The sequence below is a fragment of the Acyrthosiphon pisum genome, chromosome X (genome assembly GCF_005508785.2).
Source record: "Acyrthosiphon pisum isolate AL4f chromosome X, pea_aphid_22Mar2018_4r6ur, whole genome shotgun sequence".
Lineage (NCBI taxonomy): Eukaryota > Metazoa > Arthropoda > Insecta > Hemiptera > Aphididae > Acyrthosiphon > Acyrthosiphon pisum.
Window position 1 is genome coordinate 87582968 of NC_042493.1, and position 20108 is coordinate 87603075.

The 20108-nt window shown below is 30.1% G+C and overlaps 2 protein-coding genes across 2 annotated transcripts; both read right to left on the bottom strand.

The window, feature by feature from the left end:
* Window positions 1-1833: 1833 nt before the first annotated feature.
* LOC100161119 (ornithine decarboxylase 1) lies at window positions 1834-9599 on the bottom strand. Its single transcript, XM_001952668.5, has 9 exons — window positions 9249-9599; window positions 7073-7241; window positions 6891-6987; window positions 3676-3752; window positions 3428-3600; window positions 3071-3371; window positions 2760-3002; window positions 2474-2688; window positions 1834-2392 (listed from the first exon to the last, which is right to left on the bottom strand). Exons 2-9 carry the CDS (start codon window positions 7160-7162, stop codon window positions 2254-2256), a joined length of 1335 nt encoding a protein of 444 aa, XP_001952703.2. The 5' UTR covers window positions 7163-7241; window positions 9249-9599; the 3' UTR covers window positions 1834-2253.
* A 2511-nt stretch (window positions 9600-12110) lies between these two features.
* LOC103310117 (plexin-A3-like) lies at window positions 12111-14132 on the bottom strand. Its single transcript, XM_008187328.1, has one exon. It carries the CDS (start codon window positions 14130-14132, stop codon window positions 12111-12113), a length of 2022 nt encoding a protein of 673 aa, XP_008185550.1.
* Between the last annotated feature and the right edge of the window lie 5976 nt (window positions 14133-20108).

Consider the following 20108-nt stretch of genomic DNA (forward strand, 5'->3'; position numbering starts at 1 on the left):
TCAATTGAGCCGGTTTGGCTTCAAAAAATTAATTATCTCTAGCTTATTCAGTCATTGAATTCTTAATAAATAATTCTAATTACTGTTAGGGCATTTTTTTAGTTTTTTTAGAACATTAAAATCATCAATAATAATATATGATAATCAATCCAGTAAAATTCAAAGGAGGGGCAACTGCGGACGCCCTTGAATAACTATGATTTAATGGAATGGGCTTGTCTCAATATAATATAATACCTATAACGTGTTGGTTCCTTTTGATCAAGTAAAGGCTAATCAATCGGTAAATGTATTGTTTTATTCTAAAAACGTTGTCCCGTGCTAGATGCTTAAACCTGAGAGAATCGCCTGAGAACAATGCCAACAACCTACGACTAATACGACTAGACATTCTTCCGCAGATTTTAACTGTTCTTTTAAAGTAGTTAGAATAGTTAGATACTTAGATAGCTGTCATTTAATGTCTGTGTGTAGGTATATTGAGGTTGTCGTAGATACACTAAACAATTTATCAAAACATTCACTATTCATAGGGCGATAGTACAATTATTACCTATTATTTATCTGTCAATAATTTAATCTATCCGCTTATGTCGAAAAACATAAACACCGATTATTGCAAATGATTATACGCACATGGGATTTTAACGGGGAGCTTAGTGGGCACTTGCCCTGGCGGCAAAATTTAAAAATGTTTATAGTCGGCATTCATATAAGTACAGTGTCTAATCGCTAGTTGAGAACACTCAATATCTTTTAGTAGGGCAATGCAATTTGAATAGCAAAAAAATTAGGTAGTAATAATACGTATCAACTATATCAACACTATCCACTATTGTCTATTAACTTATAAAAATTCTAAATATAGTATCGTACCTACTATTTTTTAGTTTTTATTGCATAATAATGAATTTAAATAATTGTTATTCAGAAATGTTTAAGGTTATATATTGTAGTACTTATTTATACAATTAATTTAAAGTGCTATAGAAATTCTAACACTGTTTATTATACACACGTCAGCTAGATACTCAGTACTCACTACATTGTAATTAGTTAATAACTATTAAATTTTAAATTTGATACATTTTGTCAAAATTCAAATTTTAAATGCTTAAAAAAAAAATTGTGACTATCTATTTTTAATATTTTTTAACTGCATGCAACCCTTGTATTAAATTTTCACGTTTTTTTACCCAAAAAATAACATTTTACTGACAATTATAGAAAAAAAAACGAAAAAAAGGTGGGTAAAAGGATGTCGCTCTGCTGTACAATAGGTTACAAGTGGGTCACTGTAGTGGATGGTGTTAAATTTGAATTCAATGATAAAATACCACTGTATAAGAAAAACGATTCTGAGCGAAGACGGTCAGACAGCGTATGATATTATTAAGTAGGTATAATATTTTTCAACTGCTATTGTAACAATATATTAGGAGCCTTCTAATTTCTATTAAATTTTCAAGCTTTTGTACCCAACGAATAAAATTTCATTAATATTTATAGAATAAAAAACTAAAAATATTGGAAACTGAAAATGTCCCTAAACAGCTCAAAGTAAATCAAAATATTTTAAAAGAGGCATGGTGTATAAAAAATGCTAATATAAATATCCTGTAAAAATGTCAGGTATCAGCGGTCATTTTTTTTTTAGAGTTTGGCCTTATATTATGTGCATTGGTTTAAATTTCAATGTTTTTGGAACATAAAGTTCATAACCTTTTTTCCCAATATAATGTACTTACAATTTTAGGTAGATAATTGATAATCATAATAATTAATTAATAATAATATTTATTGCATTTGAATAACAAATACAAATAAAATTTAAAGCTTGCGGAGAAGATAATTGTTTCATTTCCTTTATTGTTTTTATTAACATTTTTATCTGTAACATATTAAACATTGTTAGACTGTTTAACTAGTATAATTAGATGTATACTGTATATAATGCATATTAACAAGATTGCAACTATCTATCAATAACACAATATGATTTAATAATGTACTTATGTATTATATAGTGTAATTTATGTAAGATTATTATGTCCTTAGAAATATAAAAAAAATAATCATAATTAAAGGAAACGGAATTTTTTCTCAATTTAGTTGGTTCTAACATAACCAATGATAATATGTCTAATTGTAAACACATTAAAATGGAGGCTCAATAATTTAAATTATACAATTAAAAATGTATATTTTAGGCAAAAAAAAAAAAATAATTCTATAAGTGAGGAAACATGTATATTATTGAGTATATTTAAAATTGTTTTCATCACATGCATCATCTTCAATAGATTCTGATTGTATCATTTTGATAGTTGCAACAATAGACACGGTTGTGAAAATGTCTTCAGATATATCCATTACATTTTTCAACTTATTCCTAAAGAAATAATTATATGATCAGATTAAAAATAATCAAATATTATGACTTTTATTATAAGACTATAACATAGAAACTAACCAAATTCTTTGATTAGCGACAGCAAAGACCTTGGGAAGCGGGAATCCATTAAATGTGCAAGCTATAGGTATTGTATAAGCTCCCATGTTTTCAAAAGTAATCCAATCGTCCATTTTCAGCAGTGGCATGTTCACAAAATCAACTACTTTATCTAAACCATCACAAGTAGGTCCCCAGATGGAACTCTCACAAATTGGACGACTTCTCGAATAATCCTGTAGGTAGTAATGTTAAAATAAGCTTATCATAAACCAAACAATAATCAATTAAATGTTACCCAACTCACATATAAAGATTTAGGCACAATAACCGAGTGATCATAAAGAATACTATTGAAAGAACCATACACTCCATCGTTAATGAAATACATAATATGACTTTCATTATTTGAACGTTTTTTAATAGAATGGATTTTTGTAGCGAGTGTAAATGCTGAAGCCACAAAATATCTACCAGGTTCTGCTATGATAGTCACTCCATTATTTGGAGGGAACCATTCATCAAGTGCATCATTCACTATATTTGCAATCTAAAATAAATGGTTGAAGTTTAATTTTAAACAAAAAACACAAATTGCTTTTTTAACAAGGTGCATACTTTGTCCAATGAAGTGTTTTTATTTCCAGGAAATCCTCCACCAATGTTCAACAAGTACATATTCATAAAACCTAACTCCTGAGCAAGTTGGAAAATACCTGCTGAAGCAGCAATTGCTCTTTGAAAAGCAGCTGGTTCATTGCATCCTGAACCAACATGAAAGCTTACTCCAACTACAGACAAACCTAAATCACGAGCCAATGCCATTAATGATGGTGCTTCGGTTAAAGGATCACACCCATATTTGATACCAAGGGGGCACTGTGCTTCAGTTGCATCACAACGAATTCGTATAACCAAGCTATAAAAGAAACAAAATATTAACGTTGTGTCTTGAGTTAGTTATTTGTAACTTACTTGCAAGATGGATGTAATGACTTAATTTTGTACAGTTCCAGTTTATTATCAAATGTTGTCAGATCAACGCATTTGCTCATGGCATATTTTATATGTGAAGCCATTTTTGCTGGATTAGCAAATATTAAACGTGATGGATTCACTCCCAAGTCCAAAACTTTTTTTATCTCGACCTTATTGAAATAATTTAATTAATATCCTTGAATTAATATTAGAGTTAAATTTATTTATTTTTTAAATATCCTTACTTTGGAAGCGCAATCAAAATTTGTTCCAAACGCTGACAAAATTTCTAGTACGAGGGAACTGTCGTTGCATTTTACAGCTGAAATGTATTTTTTAATTAATTTTACACACAAATAACTAGAATATAATTTTAATTTAAAATTTAAATAATAACAAAATTAAAATTAATTTTATATTTATAATATTATGTTTATAGGCGTGCGCAGACTTTGTCCACAGGGGGGCCTTATAAATGTCTGAACCAAAAATGTTTGTACTAATGACTACCGTAAAAAGGGGTGACCTCGGACATGTGGAGTGAATTTGGACAACGCCATGTTGTTTTAGTTATCTTATAATTTTAGAATGAACATTTAATAAAAGTTGAAAACTGATACTCCAGGTTAATATCTATTATAACCTACATAGAAGATAATATTTATTGATGACATAATGGTGTCAGAGTATATTATGTTATGGAGGTAAATACAAAATATTATGTTTTTGTATTTTTAAATTACAGAACAACATTGACTACTGTAGGATAACAACAAATAGAAATATTTGATTGCGGTTTTTGGTAACCTATACTCGTTAACTTGTCTGTGTTAATTGGTATATGTGCAAATTGTTAAGTTACTTGATCTCACACTGTAGTATTAAACCATTTTAATTATTACTAAACGTGGGATGACTTCGGACAACACATTAACTATACCCAAATCATATGTTAACAATATAGGAGGTCGTCCGTATATTAAAATTATAATCATAATGGTATTTAAAATGTCGTTGATGGTGTTAGTTATAAAATAAATGACAACACAATAAGTAAAAACAAATAAGTAAAAAATAAATTTTAAGTTGACATGTTTATAGAAAAGTAAAGAATTATTTTTTTAGAATATTAAATAAATATGTTGTATTTGCGGATAATGTATGGGGTTTTTTATTTCAATTTATTACATTTTTTTTTTTAATATCTATATTATCCGAAGTTAATCATTGCAATTATAACATTGGTTTTTAATGAAATCTAATAGGTACGTGTACAAAGTCACCCCATTTCACTCTGGACAAAATTCAACTTTTAAAAAAGTGTGAACTTTGATGACCTTAATGATTATTCTTCTGCTATACTATCTTCTTTTCACTCATTATAATAGTATTTTATTTACTAGATAGGTATAATATGTAAAAGTTTAATGTAGGTAATAAGAATATTCAGTTTTTAGGTCTAAAATATTGGTTATTTGTAATTACTATTTTAACTAACCTATGTCTATGTGGCATATAAATATATAATGTTATCTACAAGTCACAATCATGAAATAACGTAAATATATAAATAAAGTACCTAGTTGATAGATACTCTGTGATAAAAAAAAAATAGTCCACTAGCTAATATAGTGGACAGTAGAGTATTCTGTAATAATAATAAATCATTAGGTCGATGATAACTGATCAATTAATAACTTTATTACATTTATTCACATATATCTATACCTACTATAATATTAAAACTGGCTTCAATTTTTTCATGTAAAATGTAAAAATGTTCGTTATTTAGTATAGTATAGATATCTATATATTTATTAAAGAAAATGCCAGGGGCCGCGGCACACCTGCCCCCCCTCCATGTGTACGCCTATGATTATGTTTATGTTCTTATGCATATTTTAATTAGTTTTATATAACACATGGTATTTTGAATGCAAGTATACAAATATCGACATGCCGATCAAAACAACAACAAGTTCTTCATCTAACATACATACTGATCACTCAATAAATGATGTTATGAAGTTACTGAAATCAATTGATGAAAAACATGACTTTGGTTTAGAAAATAATCAATAAATTAATGGACTACAAAAAATATTTCATTCACCTGATGAATTCATGGGTTTTTAATACTATTTTTTATTTGTTTAAGGTGAACAATTTGTGGAGAATCTTCTATTAAATTTCTAATGTTAGGTATGAAAAAAAAACTTTTATGAATATCTAACTGCAAAATAGTTTGAACATTTTAGAAATTTTGTAAAAATTTGAACTTTAATTGCATATAAAAAATAATCGTGCGTATGCATCTTTAATATTTTTGAACTTCCATTAATGAAACTTGTAAAGAACCTTGCATTAAAATACAACACAAAATTCTTAATTCTAGTTTAATCTTTATTCTAAACATAAGTGTGTCTGTCCTTCCGTTAGTTACCAGTACATATAATTACAATTGTAGATAATAAGAAACTTCTTTATTCACTATTGTTCGTAGTAACTTTACACAGTTACAATTGTTTGCATTAAGATATTTTAAGATTACCAAATTATTAATGGTTTTTGGAACTGTAGTTTATTGCTATGTATTATAATGCGTTTAGAAACTAGGAATTTAGCACATTTAGTGTGAGCTTTCCTAACTCGTTTATATATTGAATCTATGAAGAATCCAAATTAAGATATATTCAATACATACAACTATGGAAGTATTTAATGCATATACTCCGTGCCACGAGAGAAGTAACCCGCTACGCGCATGCAGACTAATGGCAGAGACCGTTTCAAGACCCCGTTTCCCACACTTTACAACATTTTACATACTAATAGTATTACTATATAACATTGGCAACCATTGACGGTCGTGATCGTGCAACATCGACATGTAAAATAGGTAGGGGGTGGGCAGATTCGACCATGATTTGGTCGGGACACGGGTTACTTCTCTCGTGGCACTGAGTATAGAATTTCGTATAGTTAGATACCTATGGCAGTAGCTGTTAATCAAAAAATAAAAATAAATTTAATTCTAAATTTCTATCTACATAGTTAAATAGTTATTAATTAATTTAACTACAAAATACAATATGGCTGCTATATAAAGACACTAGAACAACACAAATAGTTCAATAATATTTTTTGTAACAACATTTTATTTGAATTACAGGAGGTAAATTGTATTGAATCTTTAGACACATCATTTTTGGGAAATTCTAATGAAAATTAAATAAATTAAAACAAATGTACTATACATATTAACATAAAATACTTTTGTTCACTCTTCACATTATTTTTAACTGAATTTATTATTGTTAGTCAAAATATATAAGTATAAATATTATTTTTTTTACTGTATTAGGTACCACTGACATTTTCTTTACGGTATCTATAACTAATATTATCTTAAAGATTAAATATGAAAATATAAATAAATTAAATATTCATTCAAACTCACCATAAAAAGGTTTTACACGCGGTAATTTTTGCTGCCAAATTATTGCTTTATTCACAAGATCACCAATATCAAATATATAAAATGGATCTGACATGACCTACAAAAAATAATAACAATAATCATAATAAAATTAAATACAATTTAGTGTATCATCACAATATAACAAAGTATGTAATAATTACGTTTGTTCTAACTATATCCTTTATGATTTCTTCAACAGTTACTTCATTATCAATGATATGAATTTGTTCTTCTGGTCTTAACATTCTCATGTTTATTCCGCTTGTACTTAACCAATGTATTAGAAATTATATGTAATAACCAAAAATGTTAGTGAATCGGAAAGGTAAACTGTAATAAAAAAAAAATTGATTACCTATCACTAAACATCTTCAATCAATAATTTATTTTTATTATTTAGTAAAATTAATAGTATTTTAAATTAATTTTAAGTTAAAAAAGCAACAGCAGACAGCTCGGCAGCGACCAGTTTTCAGCGAGCCACAGTCAGGCAACACCTGTTTGTCCCTTCCATCAAGTAAATTATCTGTATAACTGCTGTAGGTATAGTATTGTCACGCCCCTGCGTACAAGTCAGCTGCCAACTATGTTTCTTAACTTGAATAAAGTATAGTAAATATAGATATAATAATTTTAGTGCAATAATTATTAAATTATACAAATATTTGGTCAAAATACAATCAATAAGAATACTAGGTAAACTTCCTTTGTAAGTACATATTTCAAAATAATGCACTGAATTGAGACATATTAAATATACTTAATTAAAACATAAAAATACAATTAAAAAAAATATATAGGTAAATACCAAAATTATTTTAGTATTTTTGAAATTATTTAAATTTTAAATATTAATACAGTAAATTTTCAATTATCTGTGGGCGGATTATCCATAGCCTTTAATTTTTTAGTATAGTTCTAAAAAAAATGTACCTATGTACAATATACTATGTATTTGTATAAAAATATATGTAAATGTTACGCATATGTATATCATATGAACGTTTAAATAAAAATACAATGTGCATACTTATCTAATTTTCTTTAAATATTATTTAATATTATATAACATAATTTTTTTTAATAATAAAAATAATAGCATTTTTGTTTCAATGTGTATTTTGCAGATTAACTGCGGCATTCACTTATACTCAGGGTTGTCATGCCACTCTATTAGTCTATTCCATGAATTATTGAGAGTTAACTGTACCAATATTTTGTATTTAATTTAGCATGTTTATTTAACAACTGATTTAAACATTTAATAAGTGTTTTATAAACACTTCAATATTGGTTTAATAAATGTTTTTTTTTTCTAAAGTCATAAGTGATAACAAACATAAAAGTCTAAATTACATACTAGATAATAATATTATCTAATATTATGTAATTCGCTAGATATAAAATATTTATTTTGTAAGGTGACGCAGGACATTCTGCAATGGCCAGATGCTATTTAATCATTTTATGTATATTGAAAGTTATAATTTGTGTGTATTTATCCATTTTATCCATCAATAAACGATGGCAGCAGAGGAGTAGTATTTTTCTAACAGAGCGTCCTCTGCTGTCGGTTAAACAAAGAAAAAAAAAGTATAAAATAGTTGATTAAATTTATTCACTTAAACACATTATACTATTTTATCTAAAAAAAATAAATAATAACAAATTTTATTACCAATGAACAGACCTATTACCTAATTATTATTAATTATTATCACTATTTAGTCATACTACGATTAAAGAATCATATTCATTTAGATATTATCTATTTAACTTGGCTTTGTCATTGCAAATACTAAAAAATAAAAATATTGAATATAGAATAGCTGAATCGCATAACATGTACAAAAAAAGAATAATAGTTATAACTGACTTAAATTCTTAAGACTGAATATAAAAAATGACAATATATTTTTTTTTCGACATTCACATTAGGTGTAGGTAGGTAAATAACATGGATTAAAAAAATTCATAAGAAAAATGCATTTAATAATTTTATAGTTAGATATTCCATATTGTGTAACTAAATAAAAAAAGTCAATTATATTAAAATGTATTAAACAAGCAAATATCTTATTTTATCCATCAAATACCTAATAATAAATAGGTATTTATTTAATTTATAAATCAATTAATACATATATTTTATAAGAAATAATACCACTCTTTCCAACATTAATAATTATATATTATTTAATTTCAAATCACTTAAAAATTATATTTACTAATAAATAAGATATTTTCATTAATCTTATTAAACAATATTAAAATTATATTAAGAAAGAATCAACTACTAAACATTTTTTTTTTACTTCGATTAAATATATTACTTACGAGGCAGCCTTGTAGTAATAATATCTTATTCAACTGTGTAATATTCTATCTATGGTGGATCTACGTTTAGTCCAGATCGGCAATTCACTGTACTACAAGCGAGTCATGTTGCACATCACTATACCAGCTGACACTAACCCTGTGCATATCATTTTATTTTTACCAAAACATTTTTTTAACATTTAAAAAAAAACTCTAAATACAAAAATCTTTAATCTATTTTTTTTTAATACATAGGCTTACGTCTAATTTTATAGAAAGTACTTTTATTTGCTTAATATAAAAATGAATAACCAAATAAATGTAAATAGAAATATATAGCACATCTATCTATAAGCCAAAGACGAAAGCTAATGGTAGGTAACTTACACTTTAGAATTTAGATATATCAGACTAATATTTTATCTTATCAGCACTTATAAATATAGATCGAAGGGCATTATTTAATGTATTAAATGAACTGTACACCTACTGGCACTAATTATAAAATGTTTATACCTATTGAATGTTTAATGATACTAGATAATAATATGTAAAAACAAATTATTTTTGATTTACCTTTTAAATGTTGTTTATTGTAATTTTAAATTTATTCATAAAATATTTAAAAAATAAAATTTTTTAGAATTGGTATTTAATATAAATAATATTTATACTTATTTCAACAAATAATATCTACTCACATGTTTAATCGACTGTCGATTATAAGGAAATGAACACCGGATGAAAAATGTTAGGTTAGGTCATCATGGAATGTCAGGAACCGGAAACATAGTTTGATCGTAACGTTTTGTCATTGGTCATTTGGTCAGACATATTAAATTGATGCGTACATGCAAGAAGTATATCAATAAGACGTGGATTTAATGTTATTGATAAAATTATAAAGAAGTGACCACAGATACCATGGTTACCGCTCGTTATACCACTGAATAACCGGAAATAAATCATATTCCCTTTGAAAAAACCGGTCCATCATTTTGATCACGATGTAGAGAAGATGTATCTTCTCTACATCGTGATTTTGATGAAATCAATCCGATTATTAATGAGAAAATGTGATTATCTATTTAGTCATGACAAATTTGTCATAAATTTAGTGTTGTCAGACAAAATAGAAATTTTCCCTTTTTAAGTTTTTTGTGGTTTTCCATTTGATTTCAAATAAACAGCGTTGCCTAAAATAAGTAACAAGACAAGTAGAATTTAAAATCAATTTTCATTTCAGCAGGTATTTAGGGGGTAGAGTGGTGACAAATCCTTTCTTTAAAATATGCAAAGAGTAGACGGACGTTACGAATTTATGAGATTTGAAGAATCATTTAAATATACTACCAACCGAGTAGGTATCAGCAAAACATCACTGATTCTCACGCATGAATATAATATAGATATTTAGATAATATACTTCATATAAGATGCGACTTATAATTAATTTAATATATGCTACATACATTTTTTTGAATTTTTTTTTATTTGAATAAGTGAATGTTAGGTATAAAAACAATACAAAATGGCCATTTTACTCACACTGGTTGGGTAAAATAGCCAATCCCTGTAAAGACATTATTAAACCTATATATAGTTTGACTAGAACTACCCATTTTACAATAGGTACCTTTCCATTTGTTTTACTAAAACTGGTTTGAATAACATTTTATTACGTAGTTAACAGTGTCTTTAGTGAATCGAATAATCTTTGTCGAGAAAAGTGGCTACCTGATTACTTTCCCGAAATTAAGTACCTAATTAAAAAATACCATAAGTCTAGGAATTAATTTACGCAACTGACCATATTCAAACAAACATGATTTGAAAGCTTAGAAGATTCTGATCATACAATAATAAATTGATAATAATATAATCGTAATAATTATTTATCTATAGGTTATCCGAATTCAAAAGTATTCATCACTTCCTTAAAAACTGTATCTATTAATTATTATATTATTAAAAAATATGTTTATTTATTTATATTGTTGTATTACTAAAACTTTTGTTTATTTATTTATTTATATTGTAATGGCATTTAAAGAGGAGGATATTGTATAAATGGCATCACTGTATTTTTATGTGATTAAAAAAATGTAATGTGAGTCATGTATATGTAAAATGTTGTTATGTCATCATACACCACTTGTGCTATGATGAGAAATACAATAAAATGAAACACAAAATAACTTAATCCTAAATAAGTGTAATGTGTTAATTATTTGTTTTTTATCAATGTTAATGAAAACAAGACAAACATAACAATATTGACTAATGATCTAATATGACTTCAATAGTTAGTCAGATTAAAATACCTCTAACACAGTCAGACTTGGTTAACTCTAAGATGAAGGGACCGTCCAAAAAGTTTGAGTTATTCAAGTATTCGAGTTATCCGAGTTCGACTGTAGGTAATAGCCAATGGGTATACAAATAAACATTAACGATAATATGAATCAAAAAGATTACTAATAAATGAATCATAAATATAAGTAATACTAAAATTAGAAGTATTACTATATTATATATTATATTTTATACCTATAAATATAATAATATTTATATAATATAGTCACTTTAGAAATTAAAATACTTTTAATAGGTACCTACTTCTAGCTATACCGTATTGGTACTTACCAATAGACAATAATTAAACATAAAAAAAAATATATGCAATAATAGAATAAAATAGAGATAGACACTGCTTTTAAGCAACTGAAATGATTTAAAATACAAAAGTATAAACTGATACAACAAATAAAAAATAATAATAATAATTAAATAAATAGTATTAATTAAGTAATAACAATAATAAATTGTTATACTCGATAGCACAGACAGTAGGTACCTATAATAATATGATACGCGACATTATATAGTATTTGCACGGTTTGCGATGTTCATATAATATCTGGACTTGAAATAGCATAACACGAAGGTGACTGACACGAGAATTGATAATATGATTGTAAGACGTCGTCTAAACGACTCGGGCTGACCGTTGTTCACTCTTCTGTTAACCGTGTAGGCCAACTGGTCACCGATAGTGACGACAATGACGGGGAAGCCGTTCAGACCGTCCAGCGAGTCCGACTCGCACACGATGTGGCGTGGGGTGACAGCGGTCACATTGCAGGCGGCCGCCGTCAGGTTCTTCGAGAGCTGAACAACCATAACTTCAGCGGCCTCATAACCGTGCCCAAGATCCGGTCCGTTGATCAGCATGGACCTGCCAGTGGGCAACACGACAAAGTCCTCTAACACAGGGTCAGCGTGCGCCATATACCCGTCGGTGTCCGGCGGCGGTGGCATGTCGGAAACATGACCGTCGGCGTGCCAAACGTGGAACCCGAAACGTAACCGTTCCGGCAAGGCGCCGGCTGTCGGTCCGTCCAGTTTCGGAGTACCACATATCATGTACGTGTCGTTGACCGGGTGGCAGTGACCGTCGGCGACTCGGCGGACGCCGCCGCGGTCCACATACATCGTTGCGTCACTGACGCAGGCGAAACCGGTTCCGCGGACTGGCATAGCAATGCCGCCGGACGCGATGCCTTCTAACTGTTGACCGGCAGCCAGGACGGGCTCAGCGGCGTAGATGAACGCGAGCGGTACACCTGCCGTATCGTTCTGGACGCGCAGCGTCTTGTCGAACACCACGCTGACGGCGCCGGTCGCAGGCCTCTTTGACGGCCCAGTCAGGCACAAGATGCGATTGCTGTGCCGTGCGACCAATTCACACGGCACCGGCGCACCGTCACCCACGGTCACCGCTATGGTCACGAGACTGCCGGCGTCTAGATTTCGTCCGCGAACCGTGAGCAGCGTACTACCGGTCAGTGGGCCGCACGATGGGCCGATTTCCGTGATCTCGGGATAGACGAACCGGAACGTTTGCGTCGACTCGACCGTTAGCGAAGATGCCTGGAAAGTGATTACTACCGGGCCCTGCTCTTCAGCCGGTGGTCGCATGTAGTCGTGGCTTGCCGCGGTCAGTAGACACGTGATCCTGCTGTTCCGGAAATCCACCATTGTCGGTCGCATGCAGTCACGCCCGGCCACGGTCACGTTGACCTCACCTTTGCCATCGGCCAAGGTCACGTAGTTGTTGACCTTCACCATGACTTTCTGGCCTCCCGTCCACAACCCGGACAACGGTTCCACGGACTGGATGTGCACGTCGTTGCACCCGGACGACGCCGGCACCGTGGCTAAGAGTCGATCGTTGGCCGGCATCACGGCTCTGTGGTCGGTATCGCTGTAACCGACGTAGAACCTGTACCGGCCAGTAGCCAAGTTCCGACTGGGACACCACTTGTAAAAGTACGCGAACTGGCCCACGTCCCAGAGACAGGTCACACAACTTTCGTCTGGCCGGTAGCTGTGGTGATGATATTCGTTGTACACAGTGACGTAACTGTCGGCGCCGTCGTCCAGCCGCAGTATTGTGTCACCGTCGCCGAAAATCACGTAAAAGTGGTAGGTCATCAACGTTTGGTGTTCGAAGCCCAGATCAGTCTGGTTCACCGGTGCACAACGGATCGTGTCACCATACACCCCGGCGGGGCGCGTTACGTCCAACATGACGCACCACACCCGTGTCTGATCGAGAAATTCCAAGAACCCGGTCACGTCGTTGATCACATTTAGAATGTAAACGTACGGCAAATGAGATACATATGTCACACTCGAGGCTACCGACACACTGGGGCAGTCGAACTCTTTGCGTACGGCCAGCATTAGCGACGTTTCGTAGTCGACGAAGCACGCCTGACGTTCCAGAGACCAAAGACACGATGGATTTTCGGCGCACTTTTTGCACGTCTTCAGGCCCGAGCAATTTATTGTTATCGTATTAATGGACTTAGTGTCCGTCGGATCGGCGCACGACATCATGGGGGCACACATAATGAACTGACATAACTGTTGAAAACCAAAAAATTCAATTAAAATACATAATATTTTATTTCGTTCGTAACTGTATTTCTGAAAATTTAAAGTTTAAGATTATGGGAAACGAAATTTTGTTTATTGGTCTTGAGTATTGATAAGTGGTGATTTCAGTAAAATATAATTATTAATGATCTGTTAATCTACCTACATAGTTAATGTTATCGTGATTATAATAGAAACGCGTTACGCATAGCCGCATAGGTATTTAGTTTTTTTAAAGATAATAATTTATAAGGTCTACATAATAGGTAACAAAGTACGTCCCTCTAAAAACGTAGGTACCTATAAATGTGTAAAGTATTAAATATAAATAATATTTTCTACGAAAACGACGCTGAGTCAACGACAGTGGTTTTATATAAATAAATAATTATGTAGATTTTCTAAACTAAAAATTACCTATTTAATGTTATACATGTTTATGAAGATAAAGAAATGTATTAATGTGACCTGGTGTGATACGGTAGTTGTCCTCAGACATAAAACGTGTTCTGAGTGCAAACACCGATCCAGTGGCGGATATAGATACATATACGGGGCAATATGTACGGGAAAATAAAGTTCAAGAGGTTTTTCCATATATAGAAATTGCAACCAGGATGTTCTTAAGCATTCCAGCAAGTAACTATTCTACTGAAAGGTCATATTCTGCATTGAAACGCATTAAAAACTATTTAAGATCTAAATTAAATGAAGAGTTGCTAAATGATTAAGCCATATTACATATTGAAGCAGAGTTAGAAAAAACCATCGAGTTTGATGAAGTGATTGAAAAGTTTGCTTCAACAAAAGACAGAAAAAATGCATATAGTTTAAGGCTCTGATAAAATATTTATGTATATATAAATGTATAAATGTATGTTTCTATCGTTCATTATACGTTACTGATAGTCATATTTTGAAAACATTTTTAAAAATGATGTCCATATAGGCACAACTGCAGTCAAAATATTGGCGGTCCGTCCAGACATCTAGTTGAAATGTTTTATACCAAGTGTGGGGGGGAGGGGGCCAAAAAAACTGCCCCGTGGCGAAAAAATGATTAATCCGCCACTGCACCGACCAGTGACACACTGATACCACCCGGGTTTTAGTGACAAATCTTCGCCACACATACACGTGTTGAATGTTCAAACCAGTGTTTGGAAAGAACGCATTCTATTTTACATGAGCTAGACATGAACGCGTTCGATTATTACACGAACGCAAACGACTTTTTTTGTTAATTAAAGACAGTTTCTAGATACACGGGTACCCGTGAGTGATAAAAGAAAATGGCAAGAGTGGTTATATGATGTTACCCTGTGGTTACGATGGTTACCAACTTGTGGCGGTGTTGCTCAACAAGTCAGGGGATATTTTCGATTTTTTTTGTCCGAGCGCAGCGCAGCAAACGAGTTACCACGTGGGCACCACTGTAAAAAAATTATGATTTTTTTTCACTTTTACCACCTCGTGGGATCTTTGCCGGGTATTGAATATAATATACGTACACCCGCGGGTACCTAGACACAACGTTAATTTAACGTTAATTTGATAAAAATCACTCCAGAACAAAGTCTTAGAAGATAATGTCCATAATAATAATAAATTATATAATTGATAATTAAAAAAAATAAATTAATAATATTTAAAGATTTTCTGGCAACACCAATATGTGTAATGAACGCGTTCTTTTTTTCAACGAACGTGAACGTGAACGCGTTTACTATTTGAGTGAACGTTCCAAACACTGGTTTAAACAAACTGTATCTTCCCTCATACTAAAAAAACCAACTTAAAATAACCTTCACCCAGTAGCCTGTTGCCGCGGGTCAAATAATAATAAACAAATGTATTCGTTTTAAAATTAACCTAACTTAATTTTTAAAAAGTACTATCTACCTAAGTACTTAAGTCTTAAAATCTCATACGAGGTTTGTTAAAAAACACCCAAACAAAATGTATTAAAAATTATATTTCAAACTAATAAACTATTTAAATGGATCACCTTTAAAATAGTGACCTTTAGCTTAAATATAATGCTCCCAATGGTCTTGCCACTTTTTAAAATACCTTTGAATTTCCTCCATAGTTTTAGGCTATAGCTTTTGGGTCTTCCGTCGGGTTATGTTTGCGGTCTTCCAATGCGATAATCGAACATTGGTTTCTTTATGTTTCCATATGTTTCATCACCCGTAATAGTTGATTTTATAAAACTTTATGTTCATTAAAAACCCGATTTTTCATTTCCAAACACACTTCAATGAGATGTTCTATTTGTCCCTCGGTTAACAATTTTGACACTAATTTTGCGAACACTTTTTTAATACCCCATTTGTCTGATAAAATCGAAGAACAAGTACCTACCAATTGATATGACAACTTCATTTGCTACTTCTCTGATAAATAATCGTCAGTCATTTCTAATTTTGGTTTGAAAAAGAGTAATGACTAATGGCAGGTACCATTTCTTTTTGGTGTTTATTGATGCCCAGAACGATGGTCATCGTCAATGGATACCCGACATTCTTTAAATTTAAGATAATGATTATTATTCTATACTAAAATAATGGTCTCTAATTTATTTTGGTTTTACAACATTACCGATAACAAAAAAAGTTTTCAGTAATAATTTTAGCCTGGGTATTTATTGAACACATCTCGTATAAATAAACATAATATTATATTATTACGTCAAATTTAATGGTATAGTTTGTATACATACCACTATGATTACGAATCCATTAAGAGAAACATGATTCCAATGAATTCTATTTTTTTCTGGACGTCTTTTATTCACCATTTTTCTTAAATTTCGTATGATTTTCTAAAAATAAAAATACTTTATAGTAGGTAGCTTATACATGGTATTTAAATAATTATTTTGAAATATTTCAGTCTTTATTAGGCATTGAAAATTATAAATTATAAATACCTACCTATTGTAATTTTAATATATTTTATTTATTTATACATCAGCTATTGCGTTCCATATATAAATATGTACCAAACATTTGGACAGAAAATTAGAAATAACAAAGTTTTAAAAAATATTTAGTGCACATACTACCTGATACCTGTATCATAGTTTTGAAAAAATGATTACAAATTAAATATATTATTTTCTCGGACACGTTTAAATTAATTAGAATAAAAAAAAAATCTACCCACTGTGTTATTACTATTGTGAACTTACAATTGGATTTTTCGTTCGTTATTTTTTTTTTTTTATTAATTACTGATAATTAAATTACATTGTAGGTTTATTTTATTTAGGTTACCTACTTTGTCTGTGATCATAGTGTTCTACCCATTGAAGCAGTTAAACTTCAAACTTTAACACAACACATAAAACTTGTACACAGTCCTGTAAAGTATTTAAGTAAAAGTATTCAAATACTTTTTTAAGTATTGAATAACTTTTTAAATACTTTCAGCATGAAGTATTTTGAATGGTATTTTAAATACCTTTTTTTTGTATTAAATACTTTTTGGTATTGAATACTTTGGTTTTTTTTATTTCGAACATTTTATTTTTATTCGAAATAATTGGTTGGAAAAATATTATTGTCAACTACAATAATAGAATAATAGTTTTATTTAATATTCTGTATTTCTGTGTTAGCCGAAGCCAAATGGTTTCTGAAAACCAGATTTCTAAAAAAAGTTATTGAATAACAATATTCCCTTTAAAACTATTAGATAACTATTAAATTACCTACTACCTATGTGTTTATATTACGATAATTAGAAACCCACTTTAAAAACCAAAAGTATTTGAAAAGTATTCCAAATACTTTTTCAAAGTATTTGAGTAGTATTTGAAATACTTTACAATTAAAGTATTTGAGTAGTATCTTAAATACTTAAAAAAAATGTATTTGAGTATTTACTTAAGTAATTTTTAAAAGTATTCTTTACAGGACTGCCTGTCCAAAATAAAATATAAATACCTTATTTTAAATTAGACGGACAATACGAGATATTAAGACACATTTATAAATAATTAAAGACTAGGTAGGTAGTAAAACCTAGTGTCGGAAAAACACAACTCAACTGACACATGAAAGACAGAATATTGTTAAAAAATTGTTTGATTGTAATTTGTAATTATTTAGATATTTTTTACATTAGATAGGACTCAGTACTCTATTTTTGATTGCATATAAATCCAAATGTCAAACATGAGTGACTATATTGAGAACATTTTAATTGATCTGCTATTCTACTGACCATTATAATTTTTATAATTGATTAAGTATGAATAAAAACGAAAATATTATTATCTCGAATAAAGCAGCTTTCGTTATGGATAATTGGAGTTAAATACAATTGATATATTTTAAGTCCGTTTAATATCATCGTTCGTCCAAATTCTAAAGTACCAACTACAATAAATTTGCAGTCCTCGCACACACAATTATGATTTATGATATAATGCAATAATATCATATTGAGGTAAATAATACTACCATGGTTAGCCAGGTAAAAAATATCTCAGAACAAAGTGTAAGCATAAAGTTCCAATTTCTCAATGTTGGACTTTAAACCGTATTCTATATTATATTCGTTATCATTTGACGTTCGACTTTTTTCTAATACTCTACAATAGTGTTTTTATAATTATTTTTATACAATAAACAATATTATCATTTAAGTACCTAGGTATATGAAATTATTTTTACTTGTTAAAGCTTTAATAATAACTGTTTTACTTGTTTTTAAGTACTGAGTTGAGTGGCAAATGTACTAATTAGGTTTACTTTGAGTTTTTCAACGGTAAATTGTTAGGCCGTTTAAGGGATTTAACATTTTTCAAAACTTTTGTTTTTATTCATATGATGTATGAAATGTATAACGATTAACAACGCGTCCGTGCATCGTTTTCTGGTGCTAGATGCCAACAGCCAGGCCCCAATTTATTTAATTTTTTTATTTAGTTTTATGTACATATGTTTACTGGGCCTCACTGAGAAAACTCGTATAGTCCATATAGTCTATAGATATCTGTAATCTGTGTATATATAAAAAATATAAGTATACACAGTAAAAATATAATTAAAGTACAGGCATGACTTATAAAATTTAAAAAGTTTAAGTTTGCAAGAATATGCGTTAAAAATTATTAGGTAGGTACATAATATTTTAAGTAATATTTAATATACATAAAATGCTGTTAAAAATTAATTTTTTTGTTTTGTTAAAATAATTATTACTATAATATGTAATATGTTTGTTTTATATTGTATTATGACCTTTTTATTGTAATTGCTTTCTTATCTATATGATATGTAAACATTGGGTCAATTATTAATTATTGATAAACGATAGGTAACCATAATGTATTATAATTCTGTAGTGCTCGGGTAAAAGGTGTTATGTTCAAAATATATTTTTCTGTGGATAAAGACTTATATGATTTAATCCAATATGACCAATATTTTCAATAAAGGCGCTTTTTACACATTTGTATTATGACGCATTGGGTAGAGATAGGACTTAGTTCTTTTTACCCACAAAAAGAGTGTTTTTTTTATACTTTATGTATTTTAATCCCATTTTTGCAATTTTGGAGTTAACACCTTTTACCCGAGCACCACAGAATTATTATCTATATACATAAAGGAGACCGCCCCTATTCACTCACCAACGCACAGACCAAATCTAGTCTAGAGACTTGAAATTTTGTACAGAAGTTCCTTAAATGTTAGGATGCACTAAAAAAGGATTTTTCAAAATTTGACCTTAAAGGGCTTAAAAGGGAGGTTGGAAGAATACAACAGTAATGCCATCTATCAAACAGTATTTAACTTAAATATACAATATTGGTTTTAAAATATAAAACGTACGTCCTTGATATTTGGAATAGTGGTTCCTTTATTGATCTAGATGTGCAATAAAAAATAATTTTCTGATATTCATATTTTAAAGAGT